This window comes from Parasteatoda tepidariorum, chromosome 5, assembly GCF_982258835.1.
Source record: "Parasteatoda tepidariorum strain Cologne lab strain chromosome 5, Ptep-v5.0, whole genome shotgun sequence".
Lineage (NCBI taxonomy): Eukaryota > Metazoa > Arthropoda > Arachnida > Araneae > Theridiidae > Parasteatoda > Parasteatoda tepidariorum.
In genome coordinates this window covers 39,861,274-39,882,152 of record NC_141759.1, presented here as the reverse complement: position 1 = coordinate 39,882,152, position 20,879 = coordinate 39,861,274, and the positions used below count along the sequence as shown (strand labels likewise).

General features: G+C 32.6%; 1 protein-coding gene across 2 annotated transcripts in view; it reads right to left on the bottom strand.

Moving 5' to 3' along the window:
- Nucleotides 1–18,572, bottom strand: part of LOC107438127 (SEC14-like protein 4) — a 34,356-nt gene extending 15,784 nt beyond the window's left edge. The window contains exons 1-6 of one of the 2 annotated variants that reach the window (XM_016050335.4): nt 18,396–18,572; nt 17,187–17,300; nt 11,287–11,365; nt 8,419–8,462; nt 5,713–5,775; nt 3,571–3,661 (exon numbers count right to left, since the gene is read on the bottom strand). In XM_016050335.4, coding sequence (XP_015905821.3) covers nt 3,571–3,661; nt 5,713–5,775; nt 8,419–8,462; nt 11,287–11,365; nt 17,187–17,234 — 325 coding nt within the window. In that variant the 5' untranslated portion in view covers nt 17,235–17,300; nt 18,396–18,572. Of the gene's footprint in view, nt 1–3,570; nt 3,662–5,712; nt 5,776–8,418; nt 8,463–11,286; nt 11,366–17,186; nt 17,301–18,365 lie in introns of both variants that reach the window. The other variant, XM_087163737.1, reaches the window with a different exon arrangement.
- Nucleotides 18,573–20,879: the final 2,307 nt, after the last annotated feature.

Below are 20,879 nucleotides of genomic sequence, written 5' to 3'. Positions count from 1 at the left end.
CTGTTTCAGAAAAAGATTTTACAGAAAAATCGTGATTAAATGTACTTAAATTTCTAGAAATTGATAGAGCAAGCCGTTTGTGCCCAGGGAAAAAAGAAACAACAACAAGAAGAAAAGAGAAAAAACAAAAACGTTATTTGGATGACAGTATGTTTAACTTGCATAAAATGTTCATAAAAGAGTACCCTCAACACTTAACTATCATGTGGAGTCTGAATTTTTATTTCAATAGTCTTTACATTTTAATTTATTAATATTCAGTGAGAGTTACTTAAATTGTACACCTAGGTTTAAAATGGATGCTTCCTTTCATAGCAGCATGATTAATCGGAAGTAGCTCTATCTCTAACAATGAAATATTTTATTATTTACTTATTAATGTTAAACTCATATCAGTTGTACCCAATAATTAATGAATTAGTCTTCATTGACATTTTATATTTTATAACATAAAATGTCTCCTCCGTTGACTATTACATCTCCTCCGTGGACAAGGCAGAATTTAAAATATTTTAAATCTTGCAAAAAATAAAATAGAAAACTTGACCATTATTATAAGGACATAAAGCAAAAATAAATAAAGGCATTTATGTAATTTTTATCATTTTTTAATTACTTTAATTTAAGAAAATTTTTTAGTCAATTAATATCTTTTCAGTGAGAATGACCCTTTTATATATTTCATTATTTACGAAGTCGGGGTTCCAAAAGAAGTTTACTCGCTTAGAGTTTCATAGCAGAAAAAATGTGGGAACCCCTAATTTAAGGTACTTTTTGGACAGTTTTGCGGTAAATAACAGTGACGCACCCAGGATAATGTTTCCAGGGTAAAAAAATTTCTAGAAAACGGAAAGAAAGGTGTTCATTTCTTTATTAGTTAGATTTTTTGAAATTCAGGGTTTCTTATTTTTTTTTTCTGTCGGGGCTCTATAATATTTACGAAAATTTTGTGGGACGCCATAAGCATTGTGCGAATCAGACACAGAGGTGAATCAAATTGGCAGTTTCTTGTCTCTACTGTAATGGTAGGTGTCTTGGGATATTCATTCACTTTTAGATGCACATGTATAATTTTTTTTAAAATTTTTTCCGCACATGCGCTGCATAAAGCAACTACTTCAATTACTCTTATCTGACGCAGTTTTTATTGTTATTTTTTTAATTTTAAAGCAATAATTTCGTTATCAGTTTAAAATTGATTCAAACGCTTTGTTTAATTTTTTTTAAATATTTAAGCTATAGCAAAAGTGTTACTAGACCTAGTATATATTTCGAACATTTACCAAAGGTCTAGTCATACTAGGTCTGGTTAAGTGCCATTGCCCGGTATACATTTACCCGGTATATCCTACACTGATGTTTTTTTTAAGGTTCAGTGCCACTGCCCGGTATACCATACACCAGGGGTGGCGAACCTTTATACACCAACGTGCCATTTTCTCTAAAAAATTGCTTAATGAGGTCATAGACGTGCCGTCAAATAATTTTGACTTCGTGATTATTGGGAAAATAATAATACTAAAAACTATAAACTCAAAACTTCTTATTTACATTTAAAAAAAAAATACATTTCGCAATGTCTCAGTTATACACGTAATTCAACTTAAAATAACATCAGTGTGACTTCTGTTGTTCCAGATTAGATGACCAATAACTTATTTTTCGATGTTAGTTTAAGCAGCACTGTTAATTTTTTTGCTAGTTATTTATCGTTAGCTTGTTTTTTATGGTTATTAATTGTTTTTTGGCTTTAATTTTTAATTTTTTTATTAATAATTGTTTATTATTTTGCTTGTTTATGAGAATTTTAATTTAATTGTCACATATGCTTCATAGCGTAATAACATTTGTGTAATAACAATTCATAGTGTAACAACAATTGTGATCGGTGGAGTGCCTAAAATATTGTGTCGCGTGCCATAAATGGCACGCGTGCCATTGGTTCGCCATCCCTGCCCTACACTGATGTTTTTTTTTTAGATCAAGTGCCACTGCCCGGTATATATTTCCCCGAGATACCCTACACTGATGTTTTTTTAAAGTCAAGTGCCATTGCCCGGTATATATTTTCCCGGTACTCCAAACACTGATGTTTGTTCTAATCTATCGTCGGTAAGTATTAAAATATCGAATAAATGTAATTATATCCACGAATAAATTAATATCAAATCGGATGTAATAAATATTTCGGACATTCACCAAAGCGACAAATTTGATTGTCAACATTCACCGGTGAAAGTCAATAACCACCGATTTCGGTCATTCACAGTAACATGCACATTATTTACATAATAACCTCATCAGGACGATTATTTCATACTTTGCCTAAATAGCATCCGGCATTTCAAAAAATAAAACTAATTGGTTTTGTTGGCGATGATCTCGTAAGGCGATAAAGAATCATGCATAGTACAGGTAAGGAAGATATTAACCTCGATGGATACCCCAAGGAACCCTCATCGGACGCAGAGTTCATTTCTGAGCGGGAGTAATAAGAACAGAAACAACTCCTCTCAACACAATCAAGTGAATTCTTTTTCAGTCACTTACTTCGCTTTATCATCTGCTATTACACCTTTCGTTTCTCGAGCTAATTTAAAAAATATTTTAAATTTAACAACTGTTGTTTTTCCCCCAGCAAAATGTCTCAAAATGGATAAACTATTCACTATCATAAAAACTCGGGCGGAATATCATCAAATTTATGAGACATTTAATGTTTATAAAGGCACATAAAAATTGCGAAATAAATATTTTTGCTATACGATCGCCAAATAGCAACCTTGAGCCATGATGGCTCAGGGGATAGAGCGTTCACCTTCTAATGCGGAGAACCGGGTTCGAATCCCAGTCAATACGAATTCCGCATCCAGCTCGCACCGACCACAGTGCTGACGAGAAATATCCTCAGTGGTAGACGGATCATGGATGTTTGTCCCCTTGCCGTCATGCTAACCGTGGGAGGTTCTCGTGGTCTTCCTCTGCATGTAACGCAAATACTGGTTAACTCCATCAAAAAGTCCTCCACAAGAGCTAATTTCTCCCAATACTCGATCCAGGAGTTCCTTTGTCTTCTGTATTGGGTTAAAAATTACAAGGCTACGGAGTTGAACATTAGTAGTCGTAAACCCAAAAAATTGGGCCGGCTGTTCAACGACAGTTATAAAATAAAATAAAATAAAATAAAATAAAATAAAATAAAATAAAATAGCAACCAGGATTGCTCACAACGTTCTCTCAAATATAACGAAATAGTATCGTCGCATATCACGTGATGAAGGCAGAGCCAAGAGCCAACTCCTGGTGAACTAGCTATACTACTGTCTATATGGTTATAAATACTCATGTAATAATTATTTTACACCTCTCAAATTGAAATTTCTAGAAATATAAAACATAAAAGCTGTAAAATTAAGCAAGATTGAGATGGAAAAGAATGAGGAAAGCACAAGCAGTGGAAAAGGTTGTCCAAAAAAAAAAAAAAAAATAATATTAAAAAAAAGGCAGGAGGCTGCTCAATATTAAAAAAAAAAAAAAAAATGAAAAAAAATTTGCAAAAATAGAATATACCTCTCAAATCAGAAGCTCCAAGGTTAAAAATCCTCACAACAAATCCATCTCTATCATACCCAAGTTTAGCAGTATGGAAGTACTTTGTAACCTGTAAAAATAAAATGATTCCTTTATTTTCTTTCAGTCCAAAAGCAGCAATGATCTAATTATGTATGACAAATAACAATGTTTACTGTAACTCTGTTTTTAGTTTACCGTTCAAATAAGTACAAGGTAAAAATAAATAATAAAAAAAAAAGACGAAGACATGTTTTAAGAATTTGTATTACAATTTCAACGATAATCAAAATTAACCTCTGCATAATACAATAGAAAGCGCATGCGCACTCATTGTACCCAGATCATCATCAAGGCTGAATCCGATTGTCGCCAATAATATGTGTAGCTTAATTCTTTGGTTTTTCGTTCATGTAATATGCTATTTTTATAACTGCTGTGAGTTTGCAACAGTTACGCATGAGTGTTAGGTCAAGTTAAGCCTATCTAAAGCCATCGATGTCTACGCTTATTTTGAAAATGGCGCCAAACGTCAATATGAAGAAAAGCCACAGTTTTGTGAAAATGAAAAGCATTTGTGGTCTAATTTTTTAATGTTTACAAACTTACTCCGATGTTGCATTACCTGGGGCTCATACGAATTTGGAAAAAAATGAGAATACGGCAGTGATCTTCATAATTGTCATCTAAGTGGGAAAATGTCGCCACGTTGGCGATTTCTTAAAAAAGATTACGAACTTTTTAAATATTTAAGTTATTTGTCTGTTCTAAAGCCCAGATCATGGCAAGATTATATTTACAGTTTAAAATCATTGCATTGCTTCAAGTGTAAGGCACTTAAACTGTAACTTTTTTATTTTCCTTGGCGACAGAGCTTCGGAAAAAAAAGCGTTAAAATGTTGTTGTTGCTGGCCCACACGGTTAGCGGAGCTAAACCAAGTCCATGACTCCAGAGACTCTGAGCAAGTCTGTAACAAAAAGTGGATCTGAAAAGAGGTCCACTTTAGAGGTATTTAGGCATTGAAGTATATGTTCAGGAGTTTGTTGGTCGTTACACTTTCTGCAAACAGGGGAAACTCTTGAACCATTACTGAACAACATAGTTCTTAGGTGAACGCTTCGAAATCTTGATATAACCGTCTGATCCCGCCTGCTGCACTGAAGGGTCAGGCTGCCACCTGGGCGGTTGCACTGATACCAATGATGAACAGGAGGGGCCACAGGATCACGAAGCCTGTTAAAACGGGAGTGGAGCTCCGAGAAAGTCAGAGATGCCGAAGAATGCAGGGGTAGATCAGTTCCGCTCTTAGCCAAGGAGTCTGCAATCTCATTACCCTCAACATCGACATGAGATGGGATCCATTGCAAGTGTATATTATGGGAGAAAGAAAGGGTCTTCAGCTTGTTTAAAATTGAAACTCCATCACTGTCACCCACCCCATGCCAATTCGAAAGGTGCTGGATTGCATTCCTACTATCGCTCAAAATCCAGATGTCATTTGATCCAGGAAAAGTAAGCACAGCCCCCAATCCAGCATCTATAGCGATCAGCTCGCTGCGAAAGACAGAGCAGTGATCAGGATTTCTAATAGCGTTAAAATCAGGATAAAGCGTTAAAATAAAACAATACAATTGATGTTCTTAACAACCAAAATTCAAATGATTCTCTAGAAAACATTAGAGTATTTTACTTTCTCAATGGTATATTTTAATAAATAAATGAAAGTTTAAAACTATTACTTTTTATACGCAGAATTTTTATACTTTTTTCTATGCATTTTGAAATATTCTTTCTACTCTGTATCACTTCATATTAAGACTCGTTTCCACAAGAAAACTATTTACTTCAATAAGTTAAAAGTTCTACAGTGCGATTAATTTTAATATATTTTTTGTGTGCCCATTGTATCAATAAATATGAAGAAACTTTTACACTAAAAAATGTTTGTGTTTGATTGTTACTTTCATTAAAAATTATAGGTCAGAAACAAAATTAAGATACTATTTTTAAGAGTGACACTAATAGAAAATATTTATCTCGCAAGACAAAAAGTTCCCGCTACAAATAAAGTTAATTCGATACACTAATGTATTTTTTGTAAAAATGTATTTTAATACAATACTATAGTATATCTCTCTTACCTCTTTAGGTGTAAAGTTTTCCTCAATCTTATCTAAGCCATTTCCTCTGACGAACTTAATATGCTACAATAAAATAGTCCTGATTAATTAGCCATAAATCAAGTCTCAAAAGTGAAACTTTATAAAATACCAAATAAAGAATTTGAACTCAAAATTATCCAAAATGTCATGAATTTGTGCGAATCGTGCTCGTAAAAATCAGCGTATACGGACAGAGAGTTCTAAAATAATTGCTTACAACTTTAAATTGGTAGTTTAATGGGTAAACCTATTTGGAATTAATTTATAACGCGTTGAGATATCTTTTATAAGGTTATTTTGTTCCAGTCTGTGACAGATTTAAGAATTTCTTTGTAAGTTATTTTATGCTTTCTGATGTTCTGTTCGATTAAATATCTTAAATGCTCAAGAGGTTTGGAGATTGGGTTAGTCAGTGGAGTAGGTTTGGAACATTGTGAAGCTGTCATGGCTTCGCAATGGACACCGCCTGTTTAGGGTTATTGTCCTTCTGAACATAAGAATCATCATTCACTTTAAGCTTTTCGGAACTTGCTCTGAATTTTTTTTCAATATGTTTAAGTTATCAGATCTATTTCCAATCAGTTTTGAAAAAGTAATCAGTTTTAATCAGTTCTCCCCATGCACCCCGAGATTGCAACATCCCCTCGTCCGTATTTGACAGTAGCATATCCTTTAATTACTATGATATTTAGATAGTTTCAGATAATATTTTCGACTCGTAGTAAAGGTAATGTAATAATCTCTTAATACATTAAAATTAAAAGAATTTTATTCCCCCGCTGTATATAAATTACTTAAAAAATATACTCTGGGGTTGGAAAAAATTATGAAATCTTTCTATACTAATTCTATGCAATCAGATTTTCTTTTCACAGCAAATGTTTTGGAATATTTTACATGGTAAATCTGTAGGAACAATTTGAAAAATCATGGTTGAAATTTTTAGAAATAATGTCTTATTTCACCCATGTAAAGTTCAGATCGATCAAAATAAGGAAAACAAGTTAATAACTTCTTTTTTATCTTTAATACCAGAAATTTTGAAATATTTCTTTGGCATTGCAATATTTATATAAGAATACTTTTTCAACTATAGTAGTACAGGGTGTTCCAAGATTCTCTTTACAACTTCAAAAATTCATAACTTCGAAAATAAACAAGACATTTATATTCTGTCTTTTGCATGTATTACTGCAACTAATAAAGTTTCGTTTAGTACACTTCAACATGCGCACCATTGGTGGCCCTAAGCACTTCCAGTCTGTAATCAATTTCAAGCCAGGTGATGTAAAGATAATTTTGGAACACCCTGTATTATAAAAGGGGAAAAAAAGGTTTACGCTCATTTTGGTCAATGTAAGTTTTGCATGTCCAAAGCTCTCAACCTTGTTAAGGTCTTTCATGGTCTAAAAGAATGATTCAAGCTTCAAGCATGAGTTTTCAAATTGTGCCAACAGTTATGCCATATAGAATCGTCCAATACATTTGCGGCTTAAAGAAAGATTGTTTTTATTGAGTTAAGGCCTGTTTATACTATCCAAGTTCTTGTATCAAGATTAAATAAAATTGATGGAAGCTTGTTTTGGTTGAAGCTTAGATCGTCTAAACGATTATCCAGGTTCTTTGTCCAAGCCCTTGAATGATAGTAGGGCATGTTTTACTTTTCATATAAGTTTTTCCTCCTTTAGCCAACGAGCTTCTAAAGTTCTGAGACATCAACAAGTAGGCATCTGATTATATCATTTTGTTGTCCGCTTTACTATATTTTAATCTAAATAAATGATTATGTTCCAAGAATTCGACTTCTTCCACAACCATATGTCACACCCGTTTATGGGGAGGACCCATTCATACATCCATTCATTCATCCACAGATCGTAATTTTGACCTGAATCAGAGAACAATCGATCTCCAATCCAGTACCCCCAGAGGTATTGATTTGTTATGGCAACATGGAGGACTTTGCGACTCGACAGATTTAACGTGCATCAGTCACCATTCACTACACGGGGAGTCTTCGGCAGGCGGGGTTCGAACCCACGATCTCTCGGACATGGGCCCAGCGCCCTATCGACCGGGCTATCCCGGTCCTATTTTAAGCTTTGGTATTACTTTTTCAGTTACACCCATTTTTTCAAAGACGCATATCAAGTAATATTTTTTTAAAAGCGTATTTTGTACTATATATCTATTTTTCCTTAGGGAACTACAAGTTCTTAGACTTCGCTTTGATCTATGTTTATGTTTCTTATAAAAAGTTTAGTGATCTACAATTATGGAGAAAGCTACCAGAACAATATATTTATTAACTATTTGAAATAGATTTATTTATTTAAAAAAGCTCATTGTAAATGGGCTATCAAATTTCTGATTAGCAGTTTTTAAAGAACTGTCAAAACGAACTAAAAACTCAAATTTAACTACATTTTCTTGAATTTCATGAATCATATTAAAGTTTTCAATTCAAGTAATCGTGTTTATAATCTGCCGAAGTAATCAATTGTGGTATAATGAACCGAATTTAATTTTATTTACGTAGAATATGTTCGTAATAAATTAAAACATTTCCTAACAATATTTTTTTGCGTATTAAAATAATTTCTATTTAAATTACAAATCAGCTTGTTATTTCCATTTAAGTTATTAAAACTAGAGCACAAAACGAAAATAAACAATTTATACAACCTTTCTTAGCATTTCTTCCGCTCTTTCGAGATCAAAGCATCTAGCTGAAAAAATAAATACATAAATAAGTGTTTAAAGCTCTTTGAAAGAAAAAAAAGATAGTTTCTATACTCTGTTACAAGTTAAGATTTGTACACAATCACGCTGATTACACACGATTACAAAATTCGTTAATCTAAAGACAATTACTTGCAAAAAATAATTTTTCATAATTATTTATTATTTTTTATTCTTTCACTTCATTATAGTCGAAAAAATTTTGAATTGCAAGGTATACAAATTTTTACATCATCTTAAAGAATGTAATTTTACATCACAAAATACAAAATTGTGCGAAATATGTCGATGAGTTCATGAGAAATCGAATTTTAAGTTTCTGATTTTTTTAAAATTCAATTTCTCAGGAGCTATTCGACCAATTTCGCTCAAACTTTATAATTCTCCATGCAAAATTACATTTTTTAAAATGATGTGAAAGATTGTATGCCTTAAAAATTTTAAATCTTTCCGAATGTAATTTTAAAAAAGTAAAATAAATAAGTATTTACTAAAAGTTATTATTTTTTTTTTTGCATGGAATTTTCTTTCGATAAAGAAATATTATAATAGTGTGCAAAACTTTTTCAATTCGTTTACGGAGTAGGGGAGAGTGGGGTCAAATGTAACATTTTTCACTTAACTATTTTTAACTAACAAAAAATCCAATATATTATTAGTATTAATGGACAGACGAGTAAAGTAGACTATCCTCTACTAGAAAAAAAAAACCTTATTTTAAATGTTATTATATTAGTTATTAACAATTTTTGACAGTCGTGCACTTGTTACAATTGTCCCCACTTACGGGGTCAATTGTAACAGTTCATAAATTCAACTAAAACGTACTTAATTATACATATTATCATAGTTGTGATATATTTTTTTATTGATCAAAATAGTACTGATGTTTTAGGAGTAAAAATAATAATGAGTAGAAACCTAAAGGGTTAAACTTTTAACTTTAAGGGGTTAAAAATTTTAACTTATGCTGTGAAAGGAGACAAATAAAATAATGCACATGCACCATAATATAAATGATATAGGAAACTATTGGTGGTTCTAAAAGAGTTAAGTAATGGTTTGTAAACATAAGATTATTTATTTTCAGTTGTTACAATCATCCCTTTACTAATTGTTAGAATCGTCCCTAAGACGCCATTTCAGCTTCATTTGTTAAAAACAATGCTAGTTAATTAACAAAACTAATCTTTTTTTTTAATATTATTAATATTAAGGTGTCCACTTACATATTCGGTAAATAATTTTTATTTGTTTAAACAAAATTACTTTGTTGCAATATAATATTCTAATACCAAAAAAAGTACTTACGTTGTGTGAAAATATCTTTTGTGATGTAACTCTTTCAAAAGTACATAAAAATGGTTGCCAGCAGGGGTGTACATGTGGATTTATTAAATACACCTTGTGCGCCACCTAGGAGCCAAATCTAGAGCCCGACACTCGAAATTTTTGCTCTGATCGTACCCTGTTACAATTGACCCCACTCTCCCCTACTGAAGATATAGCGAAATACGCAAAAGTAAAACTTTGGTCCTAATAGGAAGTGTCCAAAAAATAAGGTCCTAATAATAAGGTCCAAATAGTTTGTAGTTTGTCCCAATAGTACTCTTATAGTATAGTTTGTCCCAATAGTACTCTTATTTCCTAGATTGCGACTGCCCCCTATATTTTGAAAAAAATTTATGTTGATTCTGAGAAGGTACGTTTATGTGTTTGATCTCGTAACTTAAAATATAGTCTGTACTTATAAATAAGCATATTTGAGGTTACCTGCTTTATAATTTCTAAAACTCAATAGAGGGCGCTCTGCGCAGTAATGTAAAATCATTAGTTTTCTAATCAGTTTCCTCCATGACGCTGTACCATTATCATCATCCTTTTGTTATTAAATATATATTGTGTTAAAAGGCGTTTGTTATCATTGAAACCCCGAGATTTGAGATTATATCACCGTATTTAATATTGGCGCCCTTGAAACCCCGAGATCATATCACCGTACTTAATAAAGTCCTAGAACGTGAAGATCGGATCGTTATATCAAAACTTAATCAGTATAATCCGGTTCTTTTTTTTCCGCACATTGTACACTTGGTATAAAGAACTGACGAGGTTGTACTATCATTTCATATTGTGTACAAAACAAGCACTTTTCAGAGTGTTATTTTGTGCTAACTATTATGTGAAAGTAATCGGTGAGTTCTGTAAATCAAAGCCAGTAGGAGCGCTCTGAATTTCTTCAACTTTCTAGCTGAGAACATTCACTTTTGGTGGGCTTTTTAAACAATCCCGTTTGTAGTTTCAATATGCTATAACTCTTTATAATATTCGAATCATAATTTTTCAGAAAGGTGGGAATCATTTCCGCAGCAGCATTCGAAACATTTTCCTAAAGGATTCCAATTAGATTTTCAATTTCTGAAAGCATAGTTCATATATAGGCTTTAATATGAACTTGTGGCTTAAAATGTGTACTCCCGTTGTCTCATTTTTCAAGGGTCATCATAACTGAATACCTTGCATATGTATTTAATGCATATACGATTAAGAAAGTTCCCTTTTTAGAGACAATCATAGTAATTTCCCCTCCTTAGTACATTCTACACAGTAATGTCATAAATTTGAAACATACGTTTTAAGGCTCTGATTTTGAACATGTTTCTGAAAACATGTTTCAAGCATTTTTTCTAATGGGCGTTATTATTGTGAAACCCAGGTCTAACCTCAAGATTGGTTAGACCTGGGTTAGATTGGTTAGACCTATACTCTTTCATATAAAGAAGACAAATATGTCAACAAAAAGTTACGCACCTTTCAACCATTTCTTATAATATGTATCATCATAATGAAACTCAGGTCCAATATCAAGATCAGATACTCTTTTACGTAACTGGAACGAAAAAAAAAATACAAATACAAGTCTATCATCTTATTATAAATTAAGAAATTAGGAATATATATACACTACTTTACAATAATGGAAGAGACCCTTTCAGTTTTGGACATTTTTTTAAATTTCTTAAGAAATTATCCAATGAATATTTCAAAACTTTAGAGATGTCTAGATCACATGATTTCTCATACACTGTTAGAAATTTCACGGAAAAAAAAATTAAATAAAAATTTATTTGATTGTTATCTTACCATTTTTCAACAAAACAGTCATTTAGCCCTGATTAAGATGGTTTTCAAACTGTTAACTGAGAGAAAAACCGTTAATTTACTGTTTTCACCTAATATGGTTAAACAACCAAAACTGTATCGCACCAACTAAGCCCACCACATGAAGCTACGTACTTAGTTTCTCCCAGCTGGGTTCATATTATAGCCGAAAGGCTATCTCTTCAACAGATGAAGAATTTCCAGTGTATTGCACTCTCCAATTCATGTCTCTGCGCTGTTAGAATACGATATTCTCTTTCCCACTTAGAAGGAAGTCCCATAAAGCTGCTAAACTACTTCCAATGTCCAATCAGATTTCTTCTTCACTGTTTTTAAACCATGATTGTTGTAAATGGTTAAAAACAGCATAGTTATGCATTCGTGGTTCTTTAACCATGCTAGTTGCAAACGGTTTCAGAACCGTAAAGGTAAAAAAAGTTCATTACAGTTACCTTTACGGTTAATTGGAGGGACAAATTGCTGCAGGTAATTTTACCATAATTTTTAAATAAAAATTCCACCTGTGTACTTATCAGAAAATTTTACAAACTTAAGAGCTTTGAGGAACTGGCAATAAATTACGAACGAAAACCCGTATTTTTGCCAGTAAATAGCCCTTTGCCAGTAAATATAGCAATAAACTTATAGCTGGTATCAATTACTTTAGTTATTATTTGCAATAATTGCATACTATTTCATAAGCCTAGATTAAATATTTATGGAGGTGTGGATATTTTTATTAAAAAAATTTTTGCCATGCGTTTTTTTCCCTATAAAAATATTAAAAATATTAAAATATCAAAAATATTTTTAAAAAAATGAAACGAAATATTTGGAACAATTTTTAATTAATAACAAATTATTATTATGAAATCTGAAGAAAAAAAATCGTTAAAAATTCTGCAAGACATAAAAACTTTAAGTAGTTCTTTCATGCTACGCATGCGTGGAGAAAATCTAAAAGAATTCTTTCATAATTTTTAACTGAATCATATTAAATAACTAAGGAGAAAAACCCGATTTGAATATCTAGAAAATTGAAAAAGTTTCTATCAATTTTCGGCGTAGTTTTCGCACTATTTATTTATTTATTATTTTTTTTTTAAAGAAAGCTCGGAATGACAAAGGGTTTTCCACTAATATTATTTTGTACTCTTAAAAAGATTCATTAAGAAAGACACCAGCATTGTGGGGATCATCCTCCATAAAAGTATATTTTCTTTCCTAAAACCATAACATTCTGGTGCACAGTGCATAAATAAAAAAATAAAAAAAATTAAACAATTAAAAAAAATAGATCATTCTGAAAATCTTTTGAGATTATGATAGGATTTTCACTTTCTAAGACGCAATCTTAATGGCTCGAACGGTAACCTCAAATATATGCTAATTAATAAGTGTGGACAATATTTTAAGTTACGCAGTCAGACACAAAAACGTACTTTCTCTGAATGAACATGCCATTTTTTTGATGGATTCGGATCTCTGAGCCCCAAAATGTAGGGGATATACGGAATATAGGAAATATAGAGTCAATAGTTTGGCCAGGAGAGGGCACCAAAGTTTTAACCCCTATATGTTGGTTGCACTTTTTGGGTCTTTCGCTACATCTGTAGAATTTTTTTAGCGAATTGAAAATTCTTGCACACAATTTTAAAATTCGTTTATCCAAAGATAATTTCATGCAAAAAATAACTTTTACAAATATTTATAATTTTTTATTAATTTATTCAATAATGCAAGAAAAAAATTTAAATTGCAAACGATAAAATTTTTGCATCATTTTGGTAAAATTTAGCATTTTGCCATGTGAAATTACATTCTTCAAAACAATATAAAAATTGTATACTTTGCAGTTCAAAAATGTTTTTTACCATTATTAAATTAAAAAATCTATATATATATATATTTCTCTTACACGGCAACAAAAAAAAGCCTCATTACAACTCCTCGAATGGCAACGCTAGAAAATCGGCCAATGATTGCCGCTAAAAATGTCACATGCCAAATCTAGCTGAGATGGCTCAACATATAGCGCTTTTCAAAACAGAAACTGAAATAACCAGAGAGAGCATAAGCTAGGCAGAAGTGAGTAGTCTTTGTCGATAGATCTCTATTTTAGTATTTTGTTGAAAGCGCTTTTTTTCACGAATTTATATATTACGAATTTATTTGACGATTTTTGATTTATATCACGAATTTATTCGTTTTACTAGAAATTATTTTTTTATGCAGGTTTTTCCATTGCAATTCACTTATTTCAATTTTTAATAGACTTAATTATAGCCAAAATTTTAACCTTTTTAAAGAGATATCAGTTTTAGAAATTTTATCTTAAGATTTTATACTATAGCATATTTCTAATAGGTTTAACGAATTACATGTCATTTATTTGAATTCAAATTTATTTTAATGACTTAGTATTTACTAAAAAGATGTAATTTTTTTTTAAAGTTGTTATATGGATTTGAATTATTGTTTTGAATTCTTAGAGTTTTGTGCATTTACAATGTACCTAAGTTAGTAGCGAGCGAAGCGAGTTTGGTTTGCGAATCAAACCATATAAGATTGCGTAGCAATTTTTGGGGGTTGGCTAGCGTTAGCGAGCAGGGGGCGCAGCCCATTAGTAATATATATTTGTTAAAAGTTATTTTTCGCCTGGAATTATCTTTGGATAAACGAATTTGATAATTGTGTGAAAAAAATTTCAATTCGCTTAAGTAGTCCTCGATTTATAGCAAAATAGGCAAAAAGTAAAATTAATGTTAAGGGGTCCAAACATTAAAGCGCTCAACTGACCAAACTATTTTGACCATATTTCCCAGATTGCGCCTACCTCCTTTATTTTGAGGGTCAGAAATCCGAATTTAGTGGGAAAAAAGAATGTTTATTCCGAGAAAGTACATTTTTGTGTCTGATTCCGAAATTTAAAATATTATTTATATTTATTAATTAGCATAATTGAGGTTACCCCCTAAATCCATTGAGATTGTGTCCCAGAGCGTGAAAATGCGATCATTAGATCAAAAGTTATTCAACGTAGTCCTTTTTTTTTTGTCCATTGTACAGACGATTGTTGTGAGGTATTATCATTTATCTTTAAATTTTGTCTTATGATATAATATGACATTTGTGAAGAGCCCCTAATCATTTAGACTTTTAAATAGTACAAAAATTATTTATGAAATTGCTAGAAATCTTTTTACATATTCAAGATATTAAAATTGGATTTTCTTCATTACTTACCAATTACAGTTTACTTAAAAATTATGAAGAAAATTTATTTTTTATTTTTTCCGCGCTGGAAATGCCCATATCTTGCACAAATGTTAACAAATTCTTTTACAAAAGTTGTTCCAAAATTTCGTTTAATTTTATGGAATATTTTTAAAGTTATAGCAAAAAAAGCATAAAACTAAAAAATTAGTTCTTTAATAAAAATGTTCATATCTCCATAAATTATTAAGCTAGGTTAACGAAACTTTATGCAATTATTGCCAATAATGACCAAAATAATAGATACAAATTACATGCTTATTACTATATTTTCAGGCAGAGGGTGTTTAAAAAAATTTGTTTCCGTTCGTAATTTATTGCTGGTCTCTCAAACTTTTGAAAGCTTCAAAACTTATTGATAAATATGAGAAATCGCGTGAACTAAGCATCTCTAAAGTTACAAAATAGTCTTCTAGGTACTTCTTGAGAAATTAAAAAATGCCAAAAACTAAAAGTGCCTTTTTCATTATTGTAGGGCAGTGTATCAAGTAATCAGCTTTTTCGAAATCATAATCAGTAAAAAGGTAAGGAAAATTTTGAACTTACCGCACCTCAAATTCACAATAATTAAAAAATAATTAAATTTATTGAATTGGTAACAAAATAAAATTAAATATTGTAACAACGAATTGTATGAAACTAAACTGTTTACTCAATAAGAAATAAATTGACCAGAAAATACAATTATTCTTAATTATGATCTTGAATTTACATTACATCCCCCCCTAATAAGATCTTATAACTGTTGCGTCTCTAAGCACTGACAATTATAATTGTGTATATAGATAAATTCCATAAATTATTTGTAGCGTTATCTTTGGAAGCGGAATATGTCCGTTTGGAAAGTGGTATCAGTCCGAGCCTCTTAAGGATTAGAGTTTGAATAATTTTAAAACTAAAATATATCGAAAAAAGTTCCTAATAAGAGCACCAGGGGGTCGAGCGGTTCGCGTGCTTAACTGCGAAGCCAATGGCTGCGGATTCGAACAACACCTCCTAGAAGTATGAAGGCCTCAGCACGGATCAATTTAGTAGTCCGATGTGACGAAGTTAACTGCGCAGTTGATGAAAAATAAGAAAGATGTCATTACGTTCGGGGTACTAAGCTGCGCAGTGGTTGAAAATACGGCGTATGTCATTACGTTTGGACTACTAAAGGATATTTATGGTAACCCGTGCAGAGGCCTACTCTTTTCTAGGAGGTGTTGATTCGAATCCCGCTCAGGACATGGATGTTTCTCTTTGTGTTGTCCTCTGTTGGGTGAATGTGGGCCACCCTATGAACGGGAATCTGTGGCAGTGTGGCGTGGGTAATGTTGTTCACCTCCGTGACTTAAGACGCGAGATGCTCATCAGGCAACGCAAAATGCGCAACATTTCCGGCATCTTCAAAAACGGCATCTTCCGGCATCTAACTTCCGGCATCTTCGCCAAGAACGATAAGTTCAGTGCCTGCCGATGCTGTTGTTGTAGTTTATTTACGTCGCACTAGAGCTGCACAATGGGCTTTTGGCGGCGGTCTGGGAAACATCCCTGAGGATGATCCGAAGACATGCCATCACAATTTTGATCCTCTACGGAGAGGATGGCACTCCCACTTCGGTAGCCCAACGACCTGCACGGCCTGCCGTTTGAAAAAAAAAAAAAAAGAAAAGGAAAAATGTTTTCAATAAGCAAGCGAAACGAGCTCGAATTGCAAAACAATCCAATAAGAAGCTTCATGGGATGATGAACGCAGCGATCAGGGAGTAAGGCCCCTGATCTTATTTAATAATCAAAAAACATCTCTTGTATACCACATTGGAGCAGCACTCAAATAATACGACCATTTTTGTAATGTTTTGCAATTTTAATGTAGGAAAAAGTGAAGTAATATACATACTTTAACGAAAAAAATGTTGAATATTTTTAATTATATTACAGAACTAATAACTGTAATAAAGAAAAAAACTCTTATTCGAGAACAGTTGAATTTTAATGAACACTTATTAATAAATGACTATTTGACGTAATATTTCGCGAAAAGGGCTTTAAAGAGAAAAAAAAATTAATCTAAGGACAACATTAATCGAAGAAATATATCTCGATTAAAAATTATTTTGTAGTTCGTTCAGATTTCCTTTCATTTTCTTTCTTTATTATTATATTTCATTTTTTTTTTTCTAAAATAAACTTCCACGCATCTCATTCTTCCCACTGAGAGCAAATTAAAAACCTTTGGACTATGCTTTTAATAGCCAGAATAATAAATAAATAATTATCGTTTTTATTACCTTGTCAATTAACTCTTTTTCATTTACTACTAATCCATTGATATCCATGATTCAGTTTTGTTCTTTTTATGTATACGAATTCTCCGGGAGAAACTTGTATTTAAATATCTGTCGCTGTAAAAGAAAATAGAAATAACAATTTTTTTTCAATAAGTTATCTATTACATACTTCTGAGTTTAAAAAGTGATACAGAATCATGTGTTTATACTTATTGTTAATATTTGTTAAGTTTATAAAAGTAATCTACTCATAGCTTTGATTCCATTCAAAATAAAACTCAAAAATAAATCTCTTTTTCAGGTGAATATCAGTATCTCACTTATACAAGAATATTCTGACTAAAATCTGGATTCAAAGCATCTTAAATTAGACTAATAAAGAGTAATTTTTTATTTTCTTTAAGGAAAAAAACATAATTTGGAAACAACGGAAAACGCAATTTTCCGATTTCCATACGTTATTAAAAATGTTATTTTACTCAAAATAATTCTATAGATCTTGTAAAAATTTTAAATTTTTTCAAACTAAAGCCTATTGTTATTTCGAATTAAAAGTTTAATAATTTCCGGCAGATAGAAAACAATTTATTAAATTAAAGGCGAAATAGAGATCAAAGCTTTACCCCGGGGGTTAAGCTTTGATCCCTATTTCCCTATTTTTCTATTGATCCCTATTTTTTAAGCTCAAGAAAAAGAGGAAGATCTCAGCAAAAGAAAAAGAAGATTCAAAAAGGTAGGCTTGGTGGTGATTCATGACAACACCAGAAGGCATCAAAGAATTTAGTGAAATCTTAAAATTAACAATAGTAGTTACTCAGAAAATAGAATTTAGGAGTTTGAGTGTTTCAACATAATAGGCTAGGCATCAATTTGAAAAAAAAAAAAAAAAAGCATTGAAAAAAGGTAACAAATATATTGTGATGATGAAAAGTACCAGAATTTGTCCAAAGTCCATGAAAACAGATACAATTTCAAAAAGAAGAGTTACGGCGAGGCAGCCGTAAAGAAAAATTCAAAGACAAGAGTAAACTCAAAACATGAATAGTTAGAAAATTTGACAAAATTTTGAACAATAAATTAATCAGAAATTCGAAAATCATTTCTGAAGAACACAAGTACAGTATTTGCGAAGGTTAAAAGAAGGCGAAATAGGGATAAAAAATCTAAATAAAAATCTACCTTATTAGATTCTTTGCTAAATAATAATACCTTTATTATCTTCTTTCTGGTCACTATTGAATGGTCAACGTTAAATGACGTACTATAGTTCGCGGACGGCGTATTTCACTCAAAAAAACAGTTTAAATTAGTCCGTATTCTAGGTGAAATGAAACGGAACAAAAGAGAGAAAATTGGACTGAAGCACAATGTGTCATAATAAGAAGCGATTTTGCATGACTGTAGAATTAATTTTAGGAGAAAAACAGCCGTTAATTCACGATTTCGTGACAAAGGAAAACAACTTTTAAGTTTAGGAAAGATTATGATAGTGGCGATATATTGATTTGAAAGATAGTAAAGTCAGCTGTTCAAATTAAATAAACTCCGCACAGGTTTTCCCGTTTAGTACACTTTATATGACAGAAAGAGAGAGAGCAAAAAAAGAGCATATTTTTCCTTGAGCAAATAACCCTTTTTGGAATCCACCAAAGATGCCAAGATAACTCCTGTTAGGAATTGAGGCATTTTTTCCCTGCTCACTAAATTTTGATAGTCTTTTCAAATCACAACCGGGGAACACATGAAAGGCTACGATTAAAGTTTGTCCAAAGTAAGAACTCCCCTAGCCATTCTTCTGGACCAGTGACGGTGACTATGGTAAAGAGGCTTAACTATTTCAAGTAGGGATGTGGGGTCATTGTTCAGGACAGGTTTTGGCTCGGGTCGGAGAGAAAAAGGGAATTTTTTTCTTTGGTCTGTGTTAGCTCTAGAGTGAAGAGAAGCCATAGTTTGTCTAAGCTAAGAACTCCTCCCACCACAAAGTCTGATGCCGTCTGGTGCTATGGAAACAAGATGACGCATTTTAGGGAGGGTAGCTTTATTCTAGGACTAACACATTAGATCGAAGAAAGAGAATCCAATTCTCTCGTCGACCCGAGCGGAAATCACTCCAAAACAGTGACCCCGCACTGCTACTTGAAATAGTCATACCTCGTTACCACAGTCACCGCCACAGGTCCAGACGAATGTCGAGAGGAGTTCTTATTTTAGACAAACTATACCCTCCCTGAAATGTACTATTCTTGTTTCCATAGCAGCAGACGGCCTCAGACTTTGTAGAGAGAGGACAAACTGTAGACAAACTATACATATAATGTGGCTTTGAGGAGAACTCCTCCAGACTGAAAGTCTAAGGCTGTCTGCTGCTATGGTAACAAGCGAGACCACATTTCTAAAGGGGGTGAAATGGACGAAAGAAGGTGTCGATTGGTTTACTCACTACGACCTACACTAAGATTAAGGCAAAACTATTCACCCTACACTACGAAGTGACCTTTCCTTGTAACCATAGTACCCGCCACGACGCGAGACGAGTGTCTGAAGGAGTTCTCATGAAAGCCGCATTATACATATCCTACCGTGAAAGTAAGCATAAGCAAACAAGGTAGAAAACAATCAGTGCTTGCGCTTTCTTTCTCGCTAATCAGTTGGTGTGGTGGGTTAAGTATTCGTGTAGCACAGTTAGGATTTAACATCTCGTGCTAAATGCTGGGTGTCTGATCAAATCGTTTTTCGGAATCCACTTTATCTATATAGAGCCGACAAAGTTTTACCATTGATTGAGTGGTTGGAGAATGTGGTGAGGAGGTCTGGTAATTTTTACGACCATCTGCCCTCTAAATTTTAATTGCGATATTGTAGTGTGAGCAAAGATCGTTATTTTCTTCGGACCATCAATAAGGATGAATCCCACTGTTAAAAATGTCATATTAGTGCAGCTCTGGTGAGAAAGTGTATTAGTGTAACTCTAGAGTAAACGACTAAAGGCCTGGTTTCTTAGGACAGGACGCCGTCAGCTGGAAATCAGCGCTAACCTCTGATTGGTTCATTTGTGAGTTTGATAGTATACGTCATCGAACGCTCATCTTGAACTACAATTGCCGTCCAACTCAACTGCAGTTCGATTACAACGTGACGTTAATCAAAGAAGCAATGGCGGACAACATCCAACAGCACATTGAAATCAGCCAAGATTTTGATTTTGACATTAAACATAGCACTCTTCATTTAGCACAGCTATAATGTGTTTTTTCTTGGACAAAGTCATTATTTGTTCTCTAAAACACTGGTCGACAATAACAAACTCAAAACAAATTCAAAATAAATATTTGTTTACGTTATTAACGCATGCGCAATGAGAGATAATGTCTGCGTTGGACCGACTGCTCACGCTGAGCTAACAAAAAAGTATTTTTTAGCGTCAGCTCTACGTCAACTTTCCGCTGACTCCCAGATAAGGCGCTAGTTCTAAAAAAGCAGGCCTTGAGCTAACAAACCAATATTTTGTTGGCGTCAGCGGGACGTTGACGCTTGTCCTAAGAAACCAGACCTTAAGTGAATCATTCACTCTTAATCCGAATATTTCATACCTTGTTCTCGCCGAATTTTCTCATAAAAGAATAAGAGGAAATTAAAGTTAGCGAAATACTTTCAGGTTGTGAAACTATTTCGGATTTTGATTTTTTTGTTTAA